A 21,517-nucleotide genomic window follows, 5' to 3' on the forward strand; every position below is an offset into this window, starting at 1 on the left:
TGTCTTTTCTTTTGGTATCCATTCTAGCGAATGTAGCATTATAAATTCCATTTCAAAGCTCAATTGAAGTTTTGTTATAGACGTGGGAAGTTGTAGAGAACCTGCATGGTCAATTTGTCGGAAAATTCTAGAAGTAGATTCATATACTGCAATATGTTATACACCAACGTAAAGACGGGAGTGAGCTTTGTACAGGAACTGGTTTTGGATGCACAGAGGCAGCTTCCATTTGCTGACATCCGAGTTTCGAGCAAATAAGCATCTACTTCGAAGTCTAGTACGCTAACCAAAGGACCTTCTCAAGCACATGTGATTAAAAAAAGCCCTCTACATTGACACAGAAAGTCTTGAAAAGAGTTAATCAACACAAACACACGTTTCCAGAAACAATGCCACAAACCACATTTAAAATGGTAAAAAAGGAAATTTTACAAGAGCCTGATTTCAAACCAGCATTCGGTTGACAGACATCACACATCACACATTTTACAAAAAAATTGTCGAAAAACTTCAATACATACGAAAACCGTATTTACTATCTAAAGTATTTTTACATGGATCACACAATATTTTTTGGCTGCCAGTGGGTTAGTTTGCAATCCCATTATTGTCCTTAGGACATTTGATTAGTAACAAGATGCAAACATTGCAGACGATAAGTTCTGCTTTTCGTGACTATCGTAAATTATTAACTTGCTTCTGAGATGTCGGGCAGTATAGCGCTCAGTCCATCTTGTCTGTCAACAGTTCCTGCTGACTCCATTGTGAACAGTTCATTTAATACTGCCAGTGAACAGTCTCCTCTGCCTTGCCTTTGACTAGTCATTGTCCCTGACAGCTCCAGTCTCATTGTGTGACGACCTTTTGTCTGTTTTACGTCCCCTTCGCACCTTCTTCTTTCTTCCTTTTTCCTTTCTTCTTCATTCTTTCTTCTTCTTTCTTGTTTTTCTTCATCGGCTCAAAAGGAATAGAAACACCGAATATGCGGAAGCAATAGGCACCTGAAATCGTTTGTACCATCTGCGGTCTAGCTGCTCAAACAGATAAATTGTCAGGTGTGTGTACGTGTGTTTTGTTGTTATTGTAGGTGTGCATATGAATGTCCTTCTTGTAATTTTTTTCTTTAGGTTGTGTTACTTAATCATATTTTTCACTTGCTCATATCTTTTACTCTTGCTCATTTTTTGTTTGTTTGCCCCTCTGTATATATGTGTGTGTGTTCAGATTTTGTTGATCTTCTCTAACTTCTAACTCACATGTGGTACTGTGTTCAACACATCCCCAGTTCCTCGTGGTTGTGCGACCTCATCAAACGTGTTAGCTTGAGGATCACTTATTATCTTGTCCATTACACGTCCAGGGTGTTGATATCGTCAAATTGGTTAAATTTACTGGATAAACTTCTTAGTTTACCTCTAATTGTTTGTCTCTTTTCGCCGTCAGAACTTTCCTGGGATTGTTCAGGAAGAGACAGGTCGGTGTAGAACAGGTTCTGCCCAGTGGAACTGCACCATCCAACTTATCAACATCAAAAGGACCTTCATCGTTTCTACTTCTATCGTCATCATCGTCATCATCAGAGGCGGTCTCGTAGTTATCGTCTTCATTAGAACCCCTTTTCTCCAGTTCTTCGCCAGTTTTCACTGTTTCTGCTCTCGTGTCTGCTGTTTGTTCTCTCACTGATTCATCATATTTTATTTCGTTGTCATCGTCAAATTGGCTAAATTTACTGAATAAACTTTTTAGTTTACCTCTAATTGTTTGTCTCTTTTCGCCGTCAGAACATTCCTGGGATTGTTCAGGAAGAGACAGGTCGGTGTAGAGTAGGTTCTGCCCAGTGGAACTTGCACCATCCAACTTATCAACATCAAGAGTACCTATAGCATTTCTACTTCTATCGTCATCATCGTCATCAGAGTCGGTCTGGTAGTCATCGTCTTCATTATAGTCCTTTTTCTCCATCTTTTCTTTAGTTTGCTCTTTTTCTACTTTCGAGAAGGAAGAATGTGTTGATCCCTGATACACATCAACACCAGTATTTTTGTTCTTTGTATACTCGACCTTGTTAGATGAAACCCGCAGATAATCCTGATGCCCTTTGACACCAGAATCTTTGTATTCTTTACCCTCGTCAATTCTGTCATCAACTATATGAGAATGGGATCCGAGAACATCGCCTCTTTGTGCTGCACCATGGTGTAAAGGTGAGTTGCTACCATTGCCTAAAAGCGCCTCTTCGTCTCGACCATTGTTCAAAGACTTGTTAACCACCGATGTTTCCCTTTGACATGGAATCCGAAGCCCAAGTCTCCTGCAGGAGAACATTCTGATTAGAACCAGGAGAGACAGACGCCATGTTGCTGAACATGTGTTAGTGGGCTTGTACAGTAGAAAGTTGTTTGGTGAGTGAGTTTATGCATGCACTCACACACATATATATATAATTATATAGAAGTGGCTGTGAATTAAAAAGTGTTTTCTCCATGATAAGGACAGAATTCAAACAAGCTGTTTGCTGTTTTTACAACACTTTAACTGAAACGCTTTTAACGTTTTCATCAAATGCCGATCGATCTGTAATTAAATATCATCTGCAGATAAAATAAATAGCAGACCCCTAGAGAAAAATTACTTACTACAATATTCTTATTATACAGGCTAGATAACTATGATGCTGCTTACCGACAAAAGAAGACGAGTACTATTATTACCAGGATGGGAATTATTGCTAGAGCAGCGAGTCCGTTCATACTTCCACCTAGAGCATAGAAACAGCATTAACTGGACTGTATATACGTAGACAGTGTAAGTAAAGGGTGAAGTGTTTGATTGGCAGTGTCTGCTTTGATGGGTGGGAGGAGGATTGAAATTGTGTGATTCATTGTTTTCTTGCGCATCTGTGGCTTCAGATTTTGTGGTTGCTAGCTTCTGTTCACATTATTTCAACAATCGTGTGAAGCACAACTACAAACAGTGAAGGAAGAATACAAAGGATATTGACAAAGAAGCGCTAAAAGGATGAAAAACATTCACACATAATATTTAAGTATCGACATGAGACATACAAGCAAATTTAAAGAAATTTAGTTTAAAATAATAAATGAGAACACCAATTGCAATTAAACTGTAGATAGCTTACTTATCTGAAATTTTATTTTGTGTGTGTGTGTATATACTCTCAAATGCTATAGTTCTAGCTCTGTCCTAGTGACTGTAAGCAGGGTATGTCGGGTGCATGACATCAAAGGATGGAGGACAGTGGAGAGGGGCTGGTGTTTGTAGTGAAGTGTAGCCTTATGCTGAAGTGCATTTTGAACTCTCACAAAGACAGCAAACACAAGCTCACTCTTACTTTGTGAAACCTCATCAGCTTCAGGATGCTGGGCCAAAGTCGTCGTTTGACTTTCCTCGCCTTCTTCGTCATGGTCACGTGCAGGGGAAACCCCTTGAGGCTTGGGGAGTCCGTAACACGTGTAACGCCCGGCACTCATCTCTGAACCCGAGAGTTCAAACACAAAAGAGTTCCCCAAACTTGTGTTGTGTGGAGACACGATGCGTAGGCGATCTTTGTAGTTGTTGTGAACTTCGCAAGAGCTCACACAGTTCACAACGCCGAAAACATATTCACCTGTCGGAGTTCACATGTACCGTGTAATTTAACGACAAATATTTAAAATTGATGTACAATAAGAGGGTAAAAACAGAAGGAAACAAAAGAAGAAAGAATGTTAAGCAGCTAAGACTAAGATAATTAAAGTAGTTTAAACAAAATACAAAGGAGAAAAACAGGCACTCAAAGGAATGAAGGGAGAAAAAACAAACACCAGAGGAGACATAGGTCAGTCACGTGGTAGTTGTATACAGGTGTGTGAATACCCAACGAAGCGCTATACATCTCACATCAACATGTTTTAATACAAAGCTAATGCCGCAAAAGCAAACCCTCACATGAGAAAGACAGGGTTAATAATCTAGATGATAAAATGTGAAAGTGAAGATGAGAAAGGGTTAACAGCTGTCTCTGTGTTTACCAAGTTTACAAAGTCTCTGGTTTCTCAGTCATGGCTTGACTACTCAAGCGTGTAGACGTGTACCAGACCTCAGTCATGCCACCAAAACCTCCATCGACACAGCTGTTGTTTAAAAATGTGTTCTTCAAGCTCAATATTCAAATGCGGAAAATAAATCTCTTTAAACCATTGCTCTTTAAGCCTTAAGTTCACTGCTATTTGCCTCTGAACTCGGGGCAAATTTCTGTCTACAGACTGTAGACTGAGGTAAGTAGAGTTGAGTTTATGTCACAAGAAGACTTCTCAGACTCAGTTCTGGCACACTTGTAAACAGTCATAACTTTCATATTTTATCCTTTGGATTTCCAAACCGATCCCTAACCTCGCAAAAAATAAAGTTGAGGGTTGGTCTAATAAACAGTTTCATGTCATCTGGCATGTGCACAAGTCTGCTATAATGTTTGTAATGTTTGTATTTATATTAACTAAGTAGTTAAACTTCTGCTTAAACCTTCTAAGTGTATGCAAAAATTTAACTCTACTGAGTTTGATGTCTTCTCTCTGTTGTCTGGTCATCTGTGTTTTGTCAAAACCTTCACACATAATCCTGTGTGTGTTGTTGTAGGTGACGAGGCTGACTATACTACACAATAGTTGTTACATACAAGGCTAATTATAAGACAACCACACCATAGCTGATATTTTGAAGCATCCAGGATTTGACAACATGGACATTCTATACCCTATAATAACGATCAGGACCATGAGAAGGGACGACTTGAAGTGTACGGCAATAGGAAAAGTAAATATAAGCTTATCTTGATGACAAGAAATTACAGAACAGATTAAAGTCAACAGTAAGACAACAAGAATTGATAGGAATAACACTTCCATGGCATGGAGACAGCAGCATAGATACTGTATTCAATTTAACCTAATAAAAAGAATGCAATAACAACAATTCTCAATGTATCTTCATATATATATATATATGGTGTATCGACTGTGAGAATACCTTCTGTGTCAATGAAGCTGACATGGGAAAGTGTGACCTCCACATGGAAGTTGCACTCGATGACATCATGGTCCTTTACTTGCTTGAGGTGTCCTACAGACTCCACAAGTTCTCCTGAAAGTAACATAAAGAATGGTAAGTGTAGGAGACATACTTTGCTTATTACTTTCATGTGCGTGTATGCGAATAAAGACATTTACATTTCTTATTTTCTTCTTTATGTCTATTATTATTATTTCTTTTCAGGCCAACACCAATCAACCGAGTTATTGCCTGCTTTTGGCTACTGTGACTATGCAATACACCTACACTCTTCTTCCTCTTGTTCTCTTTCCATGGAGACAGTATTACAGTATTATAGAGTTCGAGGGTATAATGATCAACTAAACAAAAGAAAAAAAAGGGGTTAGGCTTTTGTGGCGTCCTAAGCGAAAATTCATTCCTTCTGTCTTTCCTTTGATGTTCCAGTGAAAAGAGTTCTTTACCTCGTATTTTTGTCGTCTGTAAACCTGTGAAAAATCTTTCCGGGTTGTGTATTATAATATTTAAAAACACATGTCCAATAATGTGCATTATGACCGGATTGTCAAAGGATATTTAGAAGTAAACATTACTTGTTGTAAACGTCTTTGTTCAGAACTTCTAGTAAATGTTAGATGATGTCTGTAGTAACTTAGGTAGGTAAGAGTAGATTACGCATGAGATGGTTCTGAGATTTCAGACCTAGCTATTCCTTTTAACAACAAAAAGCCATATGTTATCACATACCTCGGGTCTCATTCCAGGAAGACATTAGGAGACACATGCTTGTAATCAAGATACCTGTCCGTTTAAACGCCATGACAATTTGTGGATTTCAGATCCTTAAAATTTGGTGCTGAATGTTGCAAAAGGCGGAAAATATTTTTTTAAATGGGTTAGTGGTCTCAGAAAAACATAAGTACGCATTCCATCTACCTCGACGACATTTCCGATGTGAGTGTTGAGGCTAACATTAGATTCTACACGTTCTACACAAAACATCAACGAAATGTACTCATTCGGGGAATCCCAATACTTTATTTTTAGCTACACACTATTTTGAAGTTTTGTTTACTCTATGACGTATGATAAAAAATAAACTAAATGTTTTCGTACTTGGTTGTTAAGGAGGTTGTAGTGACCATGAAGATCGCTTTTCTCTGTTTCCAGCTGCTTAAACTGATGAATGCCGCCCTAAACGTTATCCCCGTCCTCCTTCTCCTCCTCACCTCATCATCGTTAAGAACAGTAACCACATATTTGTTGGTTGTACCTCCAGAATTGATGGATTTCCCTTTGGTCACCAATGTAAAGTTGTCTCACGCCCCCACTGATATGTGTTTTGCCCGATCTGTGGTTCTCTATCTTTAAATTTTTCTCTTTTATTTTTTTTTATTTATTAATTTTTTTTGTTTTTGCTTCAGTCATGTTCTTTACAAAAACACATGAGCAAGGCCAGAGCAAAAATAATTTATTCGAATAAACACGATTTTTAGTAATAAATTAAGGTTAGCTTCTAGACAATAAAAAAGAAGCATAAATAAACACGATGTACAGTCAAATCTCGCTACTATGCCACCTACCGGGACCGAGCAAAAGTGACATAGTAGCGAGAGTGGCATAGTACCGAGGGTTCGTAAAAACGGCTTTATTTGCTCAAGTTACCCGTCAGTCCAAAACTCTCAACTCCAGCTCTCCCAATGTCAAGGGGCTGTCACCCGGCCAGCGACCACCAGACCCCCCCATCGCCAGCCTCCACCCTCCCTGTGTGCGTGCTATGTTCCATCCACCTAACTGCGATGTCCACACTACCATACAGTATAGTAATCGAGCACTGCGTGAAATTTTACAACTTGTGTCTTTTAACAGTCACACAAAAGTTTCATAGTAGCGAGAGTAGGGGTGGCATAATAAATTTTTTTTTACATTTTTTACGGGACCGAGCAAAAGTGGCATAATACCGAGAGTGGCATAGTAGCGAGATTTGACTGTACTTAATGTTTTAAAGATACTGCCTTCATCTGTCTGCCCATCCGTGTGTTTGTCTGTTCTTCAACCTATCCACCCATCCATGTAGCAGTGTGGTGTGACTGGTATAACGACAGGAGGAACTACAGCAAAGACAGAGTGTAGATTAACTTTGGGACAACCAACAGTCCTTTGTAAACTGATGTTACTACACATCTGAGGAGGACTGAATTGTGTTGTTCATTACATCTGTGAACTGGATGGTACCAAGATATATATGTGAACTGTGAATGTTGGAAATCTTTTGGAACTTTGTGAACTTTCGGAAGCAAAATATACATGTAGAGTAATTGTGATGCTTCAGTGCAAACGGCCTACGGCCATAGCACGTAGAGAAAACTTAAAAAGATAATTTGTAAATAATTCTTACATATTCATTGATTTTGCTATAGTTTGTAAATACGTATTCATACTATTATCTATTTTTTGATGGAATTTTTTTTGTGTGCTAGTTATCGTTGCATGGTCTGTAAACAATCTCTTCTAACCAGTTCTTTCGTTTTGATCTTTAAAAAGAACAGTCATTTCTGACTTGTTCTCAACTACTTGCTTCACCTGTAAACAGATGGTCAAAGAGTCTGGAAAGTTACCTGACATCTGCTGCTTGTCTTGCTGTCCTGACTTCCACATTTTCTTTTGCCTTCTGCTCCCTGGTCTTAGCACCATGCAGTTGTAATTGTCTGCCCCTACATTGTACTGTCATTTGTGTCACGTGTTACTGTAGACTTTAATGTATAAAGTATATATATATAAGAGTATATCAAGGGGGAGTCTGACCGTGATGATGTATCTTTCCCAAAAAGTCACAGCCTCCAACAGATTCTCAGATCACGTGGTTCCTCTCTGTCTCGTGTGATCTCGTACACACACACACACAAACACGTACGTTCCCTCTCCGTAAAAACACTCACACGCGCTGACATTCGCTGACATTCATAAACATGTTATCTGAGATTATTTTTAATAAAGTAAAGTAAAAATGCACAAACAACACTGAAATATTCATTAGGATATATTTTACAACCAGTGACTCGGGTTTCAAACACTCGCATAACAGAAGTCGTACAATACGCTTAAATTATGTTCACTCTGTTCACTTGGTCTGCATTTGCTGCCAAACATGACTAAATACGAGTAAGTTGAGTAATCAGTCAATTTTGCTATTTTTAGTTCTGAGTTTTTCCTTGTAGTTTATTCTCACCCTTGCCACTTGTGACCAGTTGCCTGAGACATACTGAGTAGTGTGATGCTCACTCCACCTTCCTGTTCACTTTAGTTTGAGCAGTTCATTTAGTCTTTGCTGTGAACAGTGTCTTCTGTCTTGTACTTGACCAGTGGCTTTAGTTTCAAGTTGCTAGTGTCTGGAGACTTGCCTCAGAGCGAGTGTTTAGTCTCATCTTTCTGTCTTTCACACCCTGGTATGTTTGTAATACTTCTCTTTCCTTCTGTCCCGAGGTTCACATTGTCACTGACATCTCCAGTCTCACTGATGGAGCGATGTACATGTCTTTGTCTCTGTTACATTCACATCACATGATCATCTTCACTCACATTCAGTTCTTACTACCAGTTCTGCTCTCCACATTCAAAGCACATTTCTGACATAAAAAGCCCTGTTGTTAACTAAATATCCATTTTTATCCAGACAAGTTTCTGTTGCAGTAGCTTCCTGCTTGTCACGGGAGGTTGTAGTTGCAGGCTGATGAGGAACTAAGGTCAACATACTGGACACCTGGACAGAATCTTGTCAGAATACAACAAACCTGTGTGTGGTTCAGACTTTGTACAGTTTGTCAAACTTCTCACTCATGTAACACTGTGCTGAACTCATCCCTAGTTCCCCTCACGATGGATTGACTGTGTGACCTCATCAAACGTGTGAACTTCTTGTCCCCTACACGTCCAGGCTGTTGCTATCGTCAAATTGGTTAAATTTACTGGATAAACTTTTTAGTCTACCTCTAATTGTTTGTCTCTTTTCGCCGTCAGAACATTCCTGGGATTGTTCAGGGTTAGACTGGTCGGTGTAGACTAGGTTCTGCCCAGTGGAACTTACGCCATCCAGCTTATCAACATCAACAGCACCTTCAGCATTTCTACTTCTATCGGCATCATCGTCATCAGAGGCGGTCTCGTAGTCATCGTCTTCGTTATTCTCCTTTTGTTCTCTCACTGCCTCTGCTTCCAGTTTTTGAGAATGATCCACTTCCCTCTTTGTTTCCTCTTTGTGTTCTTGCTTAACCTTTGCCGCTATCGTTTCTTCAGTTCGGTCCTGCTTGGCATCCTCCTTGCTTTCTGTCACTGACTTTACTTCCAGAGTTTCATGTTCTTTCATTTCACCTTCTTCTTTGTCGTCGTCTGTCTCTTTCTTCTCACCAACGTCTTCCTTTTTTATTTGTTGTTAACTGCTCCTTCACGTCGTCATTGTTTATTGTTTCTGACTTTGCTTCACTACTTTCTTCTTCTTTCATGTCGACCCTTACCTTCTCGTCTTCTCTCTTTTCTGTTCCTTCTATGCCTTCTGTATTTCGTGATGTTTTTAACTGCCCGCTCATTATCTCATTTTTTCTTCTCTCTGTTTCTATCCTGGTACCAGATGTTTGTGGTGTGTGTTGCAAGCTGGCCCCAGGGTCACGACTGCTTTTTTTCTTGCTTACATCATCATTTTCACTCTCTGTAGAGATCTGAGATGGACGGTCGTTCATTGACTCTTTATGGTCAATGAGTGGAGACGAATCTTTCAACGGTTGTTTTTTACGTTTGGGAGGAACAGGTGACTTTGTAGGTTCAGGTTTTAATGCTCCTGTGTCGTGAGGAGCAGATGAATGACTATTTGTATGAGCTGACTCCTCTTTATGCTGAATGCTGTCACGTGACAAAGATGCTGCACTCAGGTCTGCGGCGACATCTGTGGCCTTTGTGCTGCTGGATAAATGTAAAGATTGTAACGTCTGACGGTCCTCAACATCACTGTTTTCATTGTTGGTGTCGGTGCTGTTAGGTGAAAGTGTAGGTTGTGGTGATGTCTGATACTCCTCGATACTAGCATTAGCGCCCTGAGTGGGTTTGGTGTTGTGAAATGAACCCCGCAATAATGGCTGACGTTCTTCAACAACAGACACTTCATTGTCGTTACCCTCGTAGTCAAGGGATTCTTTTACGGGATAGGGTAAATCGCTCTTAAATTTCTCTGGTGCTGCATCAAGGCGCAGAGACAGATTATCTTCATTCTGAGCTATTAATTCTGTATCTTTAAGAGAAACCTCTTCGTCTGGATCGCAGTTTGACTCTAGGCGTTCTAGAGGATCCTGGTTGTACGCACGTGTGGATTGCCAGAGACCACGTGTCCTTTCCCACCAACCAGTGACAGGCTGCAGCCGCTTCCCCACAATACGTCTCAAGTCACGTGGTTCTCCTCTAGTTTTCGGCAGGCCAGGAATCTGAATCACTCCCCACCTGCATAAGAAGAATCTGATGAGAACCAGAATAGCAAACACCTTATTCGTGATCGTGCGTTAGTGTGCACGTGCAGTTAAAGGTGAGTATGTCAGTGAGTGCGCGCAAGCATTGTAGATATATATGTGTGTTTATGAATAAGGAATTATTATATCCACGGTAAAGAAGTCTTGTAGCTGAAGGTTACTCTTGAACAGAAAGTACTTTTAAGGTTTAAGGCTTTAAGCTTTAATTGGATATCATCTTCAGATAAGATAAATATAAACCACATAAAATAAAACAAAACAGTTGATAATAATATACTCGTTAGACAAGCTAGATACACGTAATGCCGGCTTACCAGTGAAGGAATAAAACTACTCCTATGAGTACCAGCAGGATGGGAATTATAATCAGTGCAAGAAGTCCGTTAGAGCTTCCACCTACAGCAACACAGAAACAGAATGAACTGACTAGTGATACGTGGTTTAGTGAGTTACAAGAACAGGTGTCTGGTTGACTCGCTGGAGGGGGAGGGATAACAGTTCAAACTGCCAGGTAAGTGGATGTCTCAGTTAAAAAAAAGTAAAGACACGCTCACCAGCATTGTGTGATGCCTCATCTGTCTCAGGTGGTGGAGCTGATGTCATCTGACTTTCCTCGCCATCACCATCGCCACCGCCATCATCATCACCATCACCCGAGAGAGGTGGGTAGACCACCTCGGTTGCAGGAATTCCGTGACACGTGTACGTTCCTGTGGTTCTGTCCGAGTGCGTGGCATTAAAGACAAAACGGTCACCGGAAATGGTTTTCTGTGGAGATACGATGCGGAGGACATCTTGGTAGGAACTGAAGACGTTGCACGATGTGCCACAGTCCACGATGGCGAACACTTCTGATCCTGTGGATTTTTACACAAGCGACAAAATATGTTAACTGATTTACACGGGTATATGTTTATAAGGGACGCGACTCTTGCCGATTCGACCCCGTTGAGAAAGCTCTGACTTTTTGATTGTAGTAAATATTTTTAATAGTCACTGTTTCTGTAGGACTGCAAGGATAGAAGGCTTCATATATATAGATAAATATCTGTACGTCCTATATCCTGATCCTAGCTACTTCAACGGATTTTCTCCTTCCATCATAGAATGCTTCCTGGGAGCATTTTTAGCCATAACATCATCTAATAAGCCGACAATAACAATATCAGCATAATGCACTTTGAATAAATTTGCTTATGCTAACAAGTATATTTTTGGATATTCAGTAGCCGGAGAAATTTAAATTCCTTTGGATGATGGTTAAAAAAAAAAAACGGAAGCAGCGCTTTCCATGACTCAGTTAACAAAGGAGGAGCACACAGAAACAATGAAATTCATAGGGTCAAGGCCACTGGTCAGCACTCGGAGTGTGACTTCTTTACAACTGGAATAAAGATGGGGTTTCCATAGCTTAGGAAAGTATCGAGAGTTTAGGGAAGGTCAAACAGACTTGTGACTATTGAGGGCAGGACCTGAACACCCATCTTGTTCCGGAGCTTTGAAGATGACCACATTCTCATACATTTATATATCAAAGCTACCAAAGTCTTCAACCACGCCAAGTAGATGTCTGTGTTACTCACATCGCTATTTGACAACAACAAATATTGTTTGGACTCTATGATGATGAAATTTGTTAGCTACTATGTTAACTATATAATGACTTTAACATATTCCACACAACATTAACTGCATAACTAAAGCATCACAGTTGCTCGCCAGGAATTGAACTCTGTGATGACAATGACAGTCATTCAACACTTGTGTAGCTGTATAAGGACATTACCACTTACCTGTCTTATCAACGAAGTCAACGCGGGAGAGGGACACCTTCAAGTTGAAAGTACAAACTATTTCATTGTAATTTTCTTTGTGTGTTTGACTTCCAATAGATTCCAGAAGTTCTCCTGCAAATAGCAGATGGGCAGGTAAATATAATACTAGGACCACTTTCCTCCATTTATTGCTTCCTTTCTTTCTCCAAAATATCTTTCCCACTCTCATCTACCCATCACCTATCTATCCATCTGCCGAAACAGATAAGCTGGTAAATGTTCTGTATAAAATGATAATGATGGTGATGATTATTAAAATGTCAGCTGTCTAAAGGACACTTGCAAAAGTTTATGCTCAAACCAAACTGTCAGTGTGTGTAACCCATCACTGAGTTTATTTGTGCTGTTTTCAGAATCACAAGTGAAATAGTTTACAGTGCTGACTTTAAAAACTCTCTAGAAACTTGATTAATAAAGCATTTCAGGTGGGAACTGAACTTCCTTGGTTTTACATCGTCTGTCCTCGAGGTCGACCGTGTGTTCAGCAGCTAAGCTATTATTGTTTAAAACCTCACAGGGGGGAATGATCTGTCAAAATAAAATTCACTCAAAACACTGTTGTGATAGAGGTAAAGGTCAAGGTCAAAATATTTTCCATATTTGAAAAAACTGTTTAAAATTTTAAAGCAGCTTCTGGCTTAAAGTGCTGGTTATTCTGGACACTGGACTCTAGATTTGTACATCGTCCTAGCAAACCTAGTCACGACCTACTCTACCCCTTCAACATTATCTGGTATTAAACAGAACTCGAGTCAGACGAGATCAGACATGTGTAGCGGCCATTACCGACATCAGTAGACATGAAGACTTCACCTACCTGTCGTCTCACCTGTCGCAGGTTGGAGGTGCGAAAACAGTGGTAGCAGACAGAATACTGTAATCATCATAGTTCCCTGCTGTGACATCGTCAGTCGTCAACAACAACTTCAAATTATCAGAACACAAAACAAGACTACAACCTCCACACGACTGCCTGTTATCAAGCTGTGGTCACAGACACAAATACTCTCGACATTTGTCTGTGTATGTAGGTCGCCTACTTTCTGGGAAAGTCTGAAGCTGTCTACCCTGTTCGGGTAACCCAGGTGACGAGACAAGGTGTCAGTGTAAGGTGGTTTATTTGTGCTGAAGGGATTCTCTGGCTTTTACCGGAGAGAAAAAATAAAATATTCTTATTGCTGGTGATGCTGTAGTGGTAGTGGTGATATAAAATAGAAGATGTGATATTCACGTATCGTCTTTTCTCGCGGGATCTCACGGGCAACGGTTGTATGCTGCTTTGTGTGTTTTTTCAGGGTATCTGTCACCCTGTGTCCATCTGTGTGAGCGTGTGCATCTAGTTGTATGTGAGTCTACAGATGTGTGTGTGTTACCACAAAACAAAGAAAAGATGGATTTTCCTTGTTTCTCTACTCATTTTTAAAAGTGTAGTTTATTTAAGCTTCATGCATCATTAACCACGATCGTCACAATCTCTCCAACACACACCTAGCTTGTGACAGGATTTTAAAAATATCTTTTTTCTTTTGGGTTCACCGGTGGTCGTTTGGCTGTGAGTAGAGTTAGTGTTTAGTCTGGTTGTTACTAGCTGACTACACAGGTTTGAGTGTAGGCGGCAGACATCAAAGGTTTGTTGAATGACGGATTGTGTAATACAAGTTGGTGGTTAAATGTTGTGTCACATTACTAACCTGTACAATCTTACCATTGACTAACGCTGCACACCTTTACAGACACTGAAATTCTAGAAAGGAAGAAAGAGAAAGACGAGAGAGAAAGAAGGTTAACCGATTGATGAATCTTACTCATACAAGCGCGTGCATGTACCCACCCACACACATATTCATACACACTCGCGCACTCACACGCACGCAGACAAAGTATGATACTCCCTCGCCTTCAATACTCTATAAAAGCACCTGTGAAATATTTTGACAGAAAGCATGTTATTTTAAACCAACAGGGTGATTCTATATAACTATAATATATTTCTAGCAAACTGTGCACAATTTACGATTTTTATACAAACTGAAAATACTCAAAATAGCTTTGGACACAAAACACAGTGCTCAGTATTGTAACTACATGTTCAAAATAACAACACAATGACTTCAAATGTAGTCGGCAGGTCGCTGCTTTCCTTATATCACAGGCTCAATGAGTAATTATATATTTGTGTGAGAGCTTTCACTTACCGACTCAAACAGGTTTTAAGCATACTACCATCTACTTCGAAATGTAGCATATTAACCACAATATGTATATTTTATATGTGTGACCATTTCACTTTGTACATGAAGTCTGGGCTCCGACACGCATCATCACAGTAGTAAACAATCACATACACACAGGCCTGACATATGTAAACAAGGAAAGCAACAACTACAGGTCACATGGTGAGATCCGTGACGATAACAAATATACGAGGATCCCCCACTTTACTGTTGGGAGGGTGGTGGCAATGCACATAAACATCGGTCGTTCAAAGGTATTTCCTTCTGTATTCTGAAAGTCAGTGAAAGGTGGGTTATATTTGGGTTGTTTTCAGGCTTGTGTGCTATGTCATACGACTAGTCGCAATAAAAGATTTTTTATCACAGAAGACAAAGTGATGATCAAGTTGGAAGTGAGCTTTTACCAATATCATGCTGGTCTTCTTATCCCCCTTGCTACTTCGTAAAACATCTCTCAAAGATTTAAGGTGGAGATAAGTGTAACTATTAGTTCAGTGTGTCTGTGAACAGCTTCTTCTGCCTTCACTGTGTACTTCCATCCACTCTTGTCAATAAACAGTTCTCGTTGCTTGGTCTGTAAGCAATCTCTTCTAACAAGTCCTTTGTGCCTTGTTCTCAAGTGCCTGCTGACACACATGACTGAATACAAGTAACTCGATAGCACCAAGAGTTTTTTCCTTGTAGTTTATTCTCTCCCTTGCCGCTTGTGACCAGTTGCCTGAGACATACTGAGTAGTGTGATGTTCACTCCACCTTCCTGTTCACTTTAGTTTGAGCAGTTCATTTAGTCTTTGTTGTGAACAGTCTCTTCTGTCTTGTTCTTGACCAGTGGCTTCAGTTTTAAGTTGCTAGTGTCTGGAGACTTGTTTAACAGCTAATGTTTAGTCTCATCTTTCTGTCTTCGGTACCTTTGTATTACAGTACTTTTCTTTCCTTCTGTCCCGAGGTTCACATTGTCTCTGACATCTCCAGTCTCACTGATGGAGCGATGTACATTCTTTGTCTATGTTACATCCACATCACATGGTCTTCTACACACTTAGCTCTCAGATGCCATTCAGTTCTAACTAGCATTTGTGTTCTTCGCATTAAAAGCACATTTCTGAAATAAAAAACCCTGTTGTTGACTAAAGATCCACTTTTATCCAGACAAGTTTTTGTTTTAGCTCCCTGCTTGTCACGGGAGGTTGTAGTTGCAGGCTGATGAGGAACTAAGTCAACATACTGGACACCTGGACAGGAATCTTAGTCAGAATACAACAAACCTGTGTGTGTATAGTTCAGGCTTTGTACAGTTTGTCAAACTTCTCTCTGATGTAGCTGTGCTGGACACATCCCTAGCTCCCCTAACGATGGACTGTGTGACCTCATCAAACATGTGAACTTATTGTTGCTTACACTTCCAGGCTGTTGTCATCGTCATTTCCTCTAACTTTATTGGGTATGGGGATTTAGTCCACGTCTAGCGTCTTGTAGTCTCTTTATTGCCGCGTCCTGTGAGTGTTCAGGGAGAGACAGGTCGGTGTAGACTAGGTTCTGCCCAGTGGACCTTGCGCCATCCAACATATCAACATCAACAGCACCTTCAGCATTTCTACTTCTATCGGCATCAGAGGTGGTCTCGTAGTCATCGTTTTCATTACTGCCATTTTCCTTTTCTTCGCTAGTTTGCACTGTTTCTGCTCTCGTGTCTGGTGTTTGCTCTCCCATTGCCTCTGCTTCCAGTTCTTGAGCATTCTCCACTTCACTGTTTGTTTCCAGTTTGTCTTTTTGCTCAACCTTTGCCACCATCGTTTCTTGAATTAGATCTTGTTTCTGTCTTGTATCCTTCTTGTCTTCTGTCCCTAACTTTATTTCCGTAATATCTTTTTCTTCCATTTCAAAGTTTGCTTTCTCGTTATTTGTCTCTTTCCTTTCATCCATGTCTTCCGTACGCTTATGTGTTAACTTCGCCTTTATATCGTCATTGCTAATTGTTTCTGACTCGGCTTCACTACTTTCTTTTTCTTTTCTCTCCTCTGTTCCTTCCATGCCTTTTTCACTTCGTGCTGGTTTTAACGGCACATTTATTCTCTTGATTTTTTCTTTATCCTTTCTCCCTTCTTCTGTCATGGCGCTAGATGTTTGTGGTATACACTGGGTGCTTTCAATTCGGTAAACAATGTCTTTTACAGTCATTGGACTAATAATTTTACCCTCTGCGTCTTCATGCTCAACTACAACAGACATTTCATCGTCTTTACGCTCGTCGTTTCTGTCGCTTTTAAAAGATACCTCTGTGGAATAGGATAAATCGCTCTTCGATTTGCCTGGTTTTGCACCATGGTGCAGAGGTTTTTTATCTTCATTCTGACTTAATAATGCTTCAGCTTCGGGAGAATTCTCTTCGTCTTGATCGTGGTTTGACTTCGGAGTTTTGAAGGATCCTCGTTTTCCGCACGTGTGCATTGGCAGAGACCACGTGTCCTTTCCCAGCAACCAATGACAGGCTGCAGCAGATTCTCTAGAATATGTCTCAAGTCACGTGGTTCTCCTCTAGTTTTCGGCAGACCAGGAATCTGAATCACTCCCCACCTGCATAAGAAAGATTGTGATGAGAGCCAGAATAGTAAACACCTTATTCGTGATTGTGCGTTAGTGTGCACGTGCAGCTCAAGGTGAGTATGTCAGTGAGTGCACGCAAGCATGTATGTGTATATATGTTTGTAAAAAAAAATATTATATTCACGGTAAAGAAGACTTTTAACAAAAGGTTACTCTTGAACTGAAAGTACGTTTAACGTCCCTATCAAAAATTAGACAAATCTGTCAATTGGATATCATCTTCAGATACAACAAAACAAAACAGTTGATAATGATATACTCGTTAGACAAGCTAGATACACGTAATGCCGGCTTACCAGTGAAGGAACAAGACTACTCCTATGAGTACCAGCAGGATGGGAATTATAATCAGTGCAAGAAGTCCGTAGAGCTTCCACCTACAGCAACACAGAAACAGAATGAACTGACTAGTGATACGTGGTTTGGTGAGTTACAGGACAGGTGTCTGGTTGACTCGCTGGGAGGTGGAGGGTTAAAGGTTCAAACTGTCAGGTAAGTGGTTGTCTGATTTTTTTTTATTTTTGGTTTTCATCTTGTGAACCTATGTGTATATATGTTTTATGGGGCACCTGACATTTTAGCATCTGTCTGCAATACAACTACAAGTGATGGGAGACTTGTATATAGACAAATAAAGTTTATCTTGATTCTGGCTCTTTAGGGCTACAAGTAGTTCATAGCTGATGTAGAGTATTGGTATGTGAAGTTGTGTTTATATTTATCCAAATATGATACATGTATGTATAGAAAGTCATATTTATCTAAGACTGAATATATAACTTTATAATATAGTTCAATAATATAGTATATTTTACGTAACACCCTTGCGAATGTCTATATATGGAAAATTGTTTGGGTTTCACGGCGTACCAGCAACTACAGTTACCTTATAAGGCTACATGACGGCAAGAGGAAGCGGAATCAACTCCTTAGTGCATGATGGGAACCATCCATTACGATTGTGACAATTAGTTACAAAGAAAAGACATGCTCACCAGCATTGTGTGACACCTCATCTGTCTCTGGTGGTGAACCTGATGTCATCTGACTTCCTCGCCATCGCCATCACCATGGCAGTCCCTGAAGGGGTAGGGTAGACCACCTGGGGCGCAAGAATTCCGTGACACGTGTACGTTCCTGTGGTTCTGTCCGAGTGCGTGGCATTAAAGACAAAACGGTCACCGGAAATGGTTTTCTGTGGAGACACGATGCGGAGGACATCTTGGTAGGAACTGAGAACGTTGCACGAGGTGCCACAGTCCACGATGGCGAAAACTGCTGATCCTGTGGATTTTTACACAAGCGACAAAATATGTTAACTTATTTACACGGGTATATGTTTAAAAGGAACACGACTCCTGCTGTTTCGACTCTATTGACAAAGCTCTGACTTTTTGTTTACTTTCGTATATTAGTGAATATTTTGAATAGTCGCTGGTTATATAGGACTGCAAGGATAGATAGCTTCACATATATAGATAGATATTCTGTGAGTCCTATCCTGATCTTCGCTGCTTCAACGGATTTTCTCTTTCTATCCTAGAATACTCCGTGGGAACATTTTTAGCCATGACATCATATAATAAGCCCACAATCACAATATCAGAACAAATAGTGACAATATGGCAGAATATAGAGATAAATACACAATACTAAAGCTATACACAGGGATTACTTAATCAATCATAATACAGTTTGAATAAATTTGCTTTAAGTTAACAAGTATACTTTTAGATTTAATATTCATTAGCCGGTAAAATTTAAATTCATATAGATCAGACCTGGGCAAGGGGCGGCCCGCGGGCCGCATCCGGCCCGCCTCCTGTCTCTGACCGGCCCGCCCGCTGGCCCCCCGCCAGTATATATACTATATATATATATACAATATTGGGTAAAACTGAGTTAACTATATTAGCCCGGCCCTCTAAAACCATCCCAATTTCTCATGCGGCCCCTTGGCAAAAATTAATTGCCCACCCCTGAATTAGATGATGGTTTAAAAAGAAAAAATACCGGAAGCAGCACTTTCCATGAAAGAGTAAACAAAGGAGGAGCACACAGAAACAATGAAATTCATAGGGTCATTTGGTCAAGGCCACTGGTCTGAAGTCATTCAGCACCCTGAGTGTGACTTTTGTGGAACTGGAATAAAGACGGGGTTCCATAGCTTGTGACCATTGAGCTCAGGACCTGAACACCCGTCCTTCCAGATGGTGCTGCCCCGGAGCATTGAAGGTGACCACATTCTCATCCACTACAATATCAAAGTCTTCAACCACTCCAAGTAGATGTCTGTGTTACTGACATCGCTGTTTGACAACAACAAATATAATGATGATGATTACTTGATACCAGGTTAACTACATAATGACACTAACATATTGCACACAACATTAACTGTACAACTACAGCAACACAGCTGCTCTCCAGGACTTGAACTCTGTGATGACACTAAGTCATACAACACTTGTGTAACTGTAACTATGTCAGCACAGTACCACGTACCTGTCTTATGAACGAAGTCCACGCGGGAGAGGGAGACCTTCACGTTGAAGGTGCAGACTATTTCATCGTAATTTTCTTTTTGTGTTTGCTTTCCAACAGACTGGAGTAGTTCTCCTGTAAGTAGCAGATGGACAGGCAAATATAACACCTGGAGCATTTTCCTCCATTTTTCGCTTCCTTTCTTTCTCCACAATATCTTTCACACTATTGTCAATCTATCTTTACCTATCTATCCGTCTGTCGAAAAGGATAAGCTGGTAAATGTTCTATATTAAATGATGATGATGATGATTTAAATTTCAACTGTCTAAAGGACAATTGCAAGTGTTTATGCTCAAAACAAATACCGTCAGTTTCATTTTATTTGTGCCGTTTTCAGCATCACAAGTGAAATAGTTTACATTGCTGATTTTCAAAACTCTCTAGAAACTTGTCGAGTTACAAAGCAGGCAAGGTGGGAACTCAACTCCCTTTTACACCCTGTCTGCGATGTCTGGGTGAATGTGTCTCGAACAGAAGTCTTACTAATGTCCCATGTGTTCAGCAGCCATGATGTTATTGTTTAAAACCTCACTGGGGTGAATAATCTGACCCAATAATATTCGCTCAACAAGGCTGTTGGGGTAAAGGTCAAGGTGAAAATATGATTCACATTTCTAAACATTTTAAAGCAGCTTCTGGCTGAAAGTGCTGGTTGTTCTGGACACTGGACTCTCTAAAGTCGTACATCGTCCTAGCGATGCTAGTCACGACCTACTCTACCCCTTCAACATTATCTGGTATTAAATAGAACTCGTGTCAGATGAGATCAGACATGTGTAGCGGCCATTAGCGACATTAGTAGACTTGAAGACTTCACCTACCTGTCGTCTCACCTGTCGCAGGTTGGAGGTGTGAAAACAGTGGTAGCAGACAGATTATGGTACTCAGCATAGTTCCCTGCTGTGACATCTTCAGTCGATAAGAACACTTTCAAATTATCAGAACACAAAACAAGACTACAACCTCCACACGACTACCTGTTATCAAGATGTGGTCACAGACACAAATACTCTAACATTTGTCTGTGTATGTAGGTCGCCTACTTTCTGGGAAAGTCTCAGGCTGTCTACCCGTTCGGGTAAACCCAGGTGACGAGACAAGGTGTCGGTGTAAGGTGGTTTATTTGTGGCGAAGCTTGTATTGTGATTCTCTGGCTTTTACCGGCGAGAAAAAGTAAAATATTCTTATTGCTGGTGATGCTGTAGTGTTAGTGGTGATATAAAATAGTAGATATGATATTCACCTATCGTCTTTTCTCGCGGGATCTCACGGGCAACGGTTGTACGCTGCTTTGTGTTTTTTTGGGTTTTTTTTTCATTGTATCTGTCACCCTGTGTCCATTGTGTGAGCGTGTGCATCTAGTTGTATGTGAGTGTACAGATGTGTGTGTGTGTTACCACAAAACAAAGAAAAGAATATTTTTCCTTGATTCTCTACTCATTTTTAAAAGTGTAGTTGATTCAAGCTTCATGCATCATTAACCACAATCGTCACATTCCCTCCAACACACACCTAGCTTGTGACAGGATTTTTTTTAAAATATTTTTTCTTTTTGTGTTCACTGATGGTTGTTTAGCTATGAGTAGAGTTAGTGCTTAGTCTGCTGGCTACTAGCCTTATAGACATTGAGATTCTAGAAAGGAAGACAGAGAAAGATAAGAAAGAAAGAAGGTTGACTGATCACACTTTCTCACGTAAGCTCGCACATGCACACATACATACACCCAACCAAACATATTCA

General features: G+C 40.3%; 3 protein-coding genes across 4 annotated transcripts; all 3 read right to left on the reverse strand.

Moving 5' to 3' along the window:
• Positions 1-531: 531 nt before the first annotated feature.
• Positions 532-6,662, reverse strand: LOC112571931. The gene is made up of 5 exons (XM_025251341.1): positions 5,794-6,662; positions 5,026-5,139; positions 3,353-3,628; positions 2,683-2,758; positions 532-2,311 (listed from the first exon to the last, which is right to left on the reverse strand). The coding sequence occupies exons 1-5, from the start codon at positions 5,864-5,866 to the stop codon at positions 1,405-1,407; spliced, it is 1,446 nt and encodes a 481-aa protein (XP_025107126.1). The 5' UTR covers positions 5,867-6,662; the 3' UTR covers positions 532-1,404.
• A 1,356-nt stretch (positions 6,663-8,018) lies between these two features.
• Positions 8,019-13,887, reverse strand: LOC112571809. 2 transcript variants are annotated; one of them, XM_025251110.1, is made up of 5 exons: positions 13,221-13,887; positions 12,350-12,463; positions 11,111-11,413; positions 10,871-10,952; positions 8,019-10,530 (listed from the first exon to the last, which is right to left on the reverse strand). In XM_025251110.1, exons 1-5 carry the CDS (start codon positions 13,294-13,296, stop codon positions 9,447-9,449), a joined length of 1,659 nt encoding a protein of 552 aa, XP_025106895.1. In that variant the 5' UTR covers positions 13,297-13,887; the 3' UTR covers positions 8,019-9,446. The 2 variants fall into 2 exon arrangements, with proteins under 2 accessions (XP_025106895.1, XP_025106894.1); XM_025251109.1 differs by having other exon boundaries at positions 13,209-13,871.
• Positions 13,888-14,318: 431 nt separating this feature from the next.
• Positions 14,319-21,085, reverse strand: LOC112571811 (stress response protein NST1-like). The gene is made up of 5 exons (XM_025251116.1): positions 20,598-21,085; positions 19,735-19,848; positions 18,225-18,513; positions 17,526-17,606; positions 14,319-17,199 (listed from the first exon to the last, which is right to left on the reverse strand). The coding sequence occupies exon 5, from the start codon at positions 17,071-17,073 to the stop codon at positions 16,060-16,062; it is 1,014 nt and encodes a 337-aa protein (XP_025106901.1). The 5' UTR covers positions 17,074-17,199; positions 17,526-17,606; positions 18,225-18,513; positions 19,735-19,848; positions 20,598-21,085; the 3' UTR covers positions 14,319-16,059.
• Between the last annotated feature and the right edge of the window lie 432 nt (positions 21,086-21,517).

Source organism: Pomacea canaliculata, linkage group LG9 (genome assembly GCF_003073045.1).
Source record: "Pomacea canaliculata isolate SZHN2017 linkage group LG9, ASM307304v1, whole genome shotgun sequence".
Taxonomy (NCBI): domain Eukaryota; kingdom Metazoa; phylum Mollusca; class Gastropoda; order Architaenioglossa; family Ampullariidae; genus Pomacea; species Pomacea canaliculata.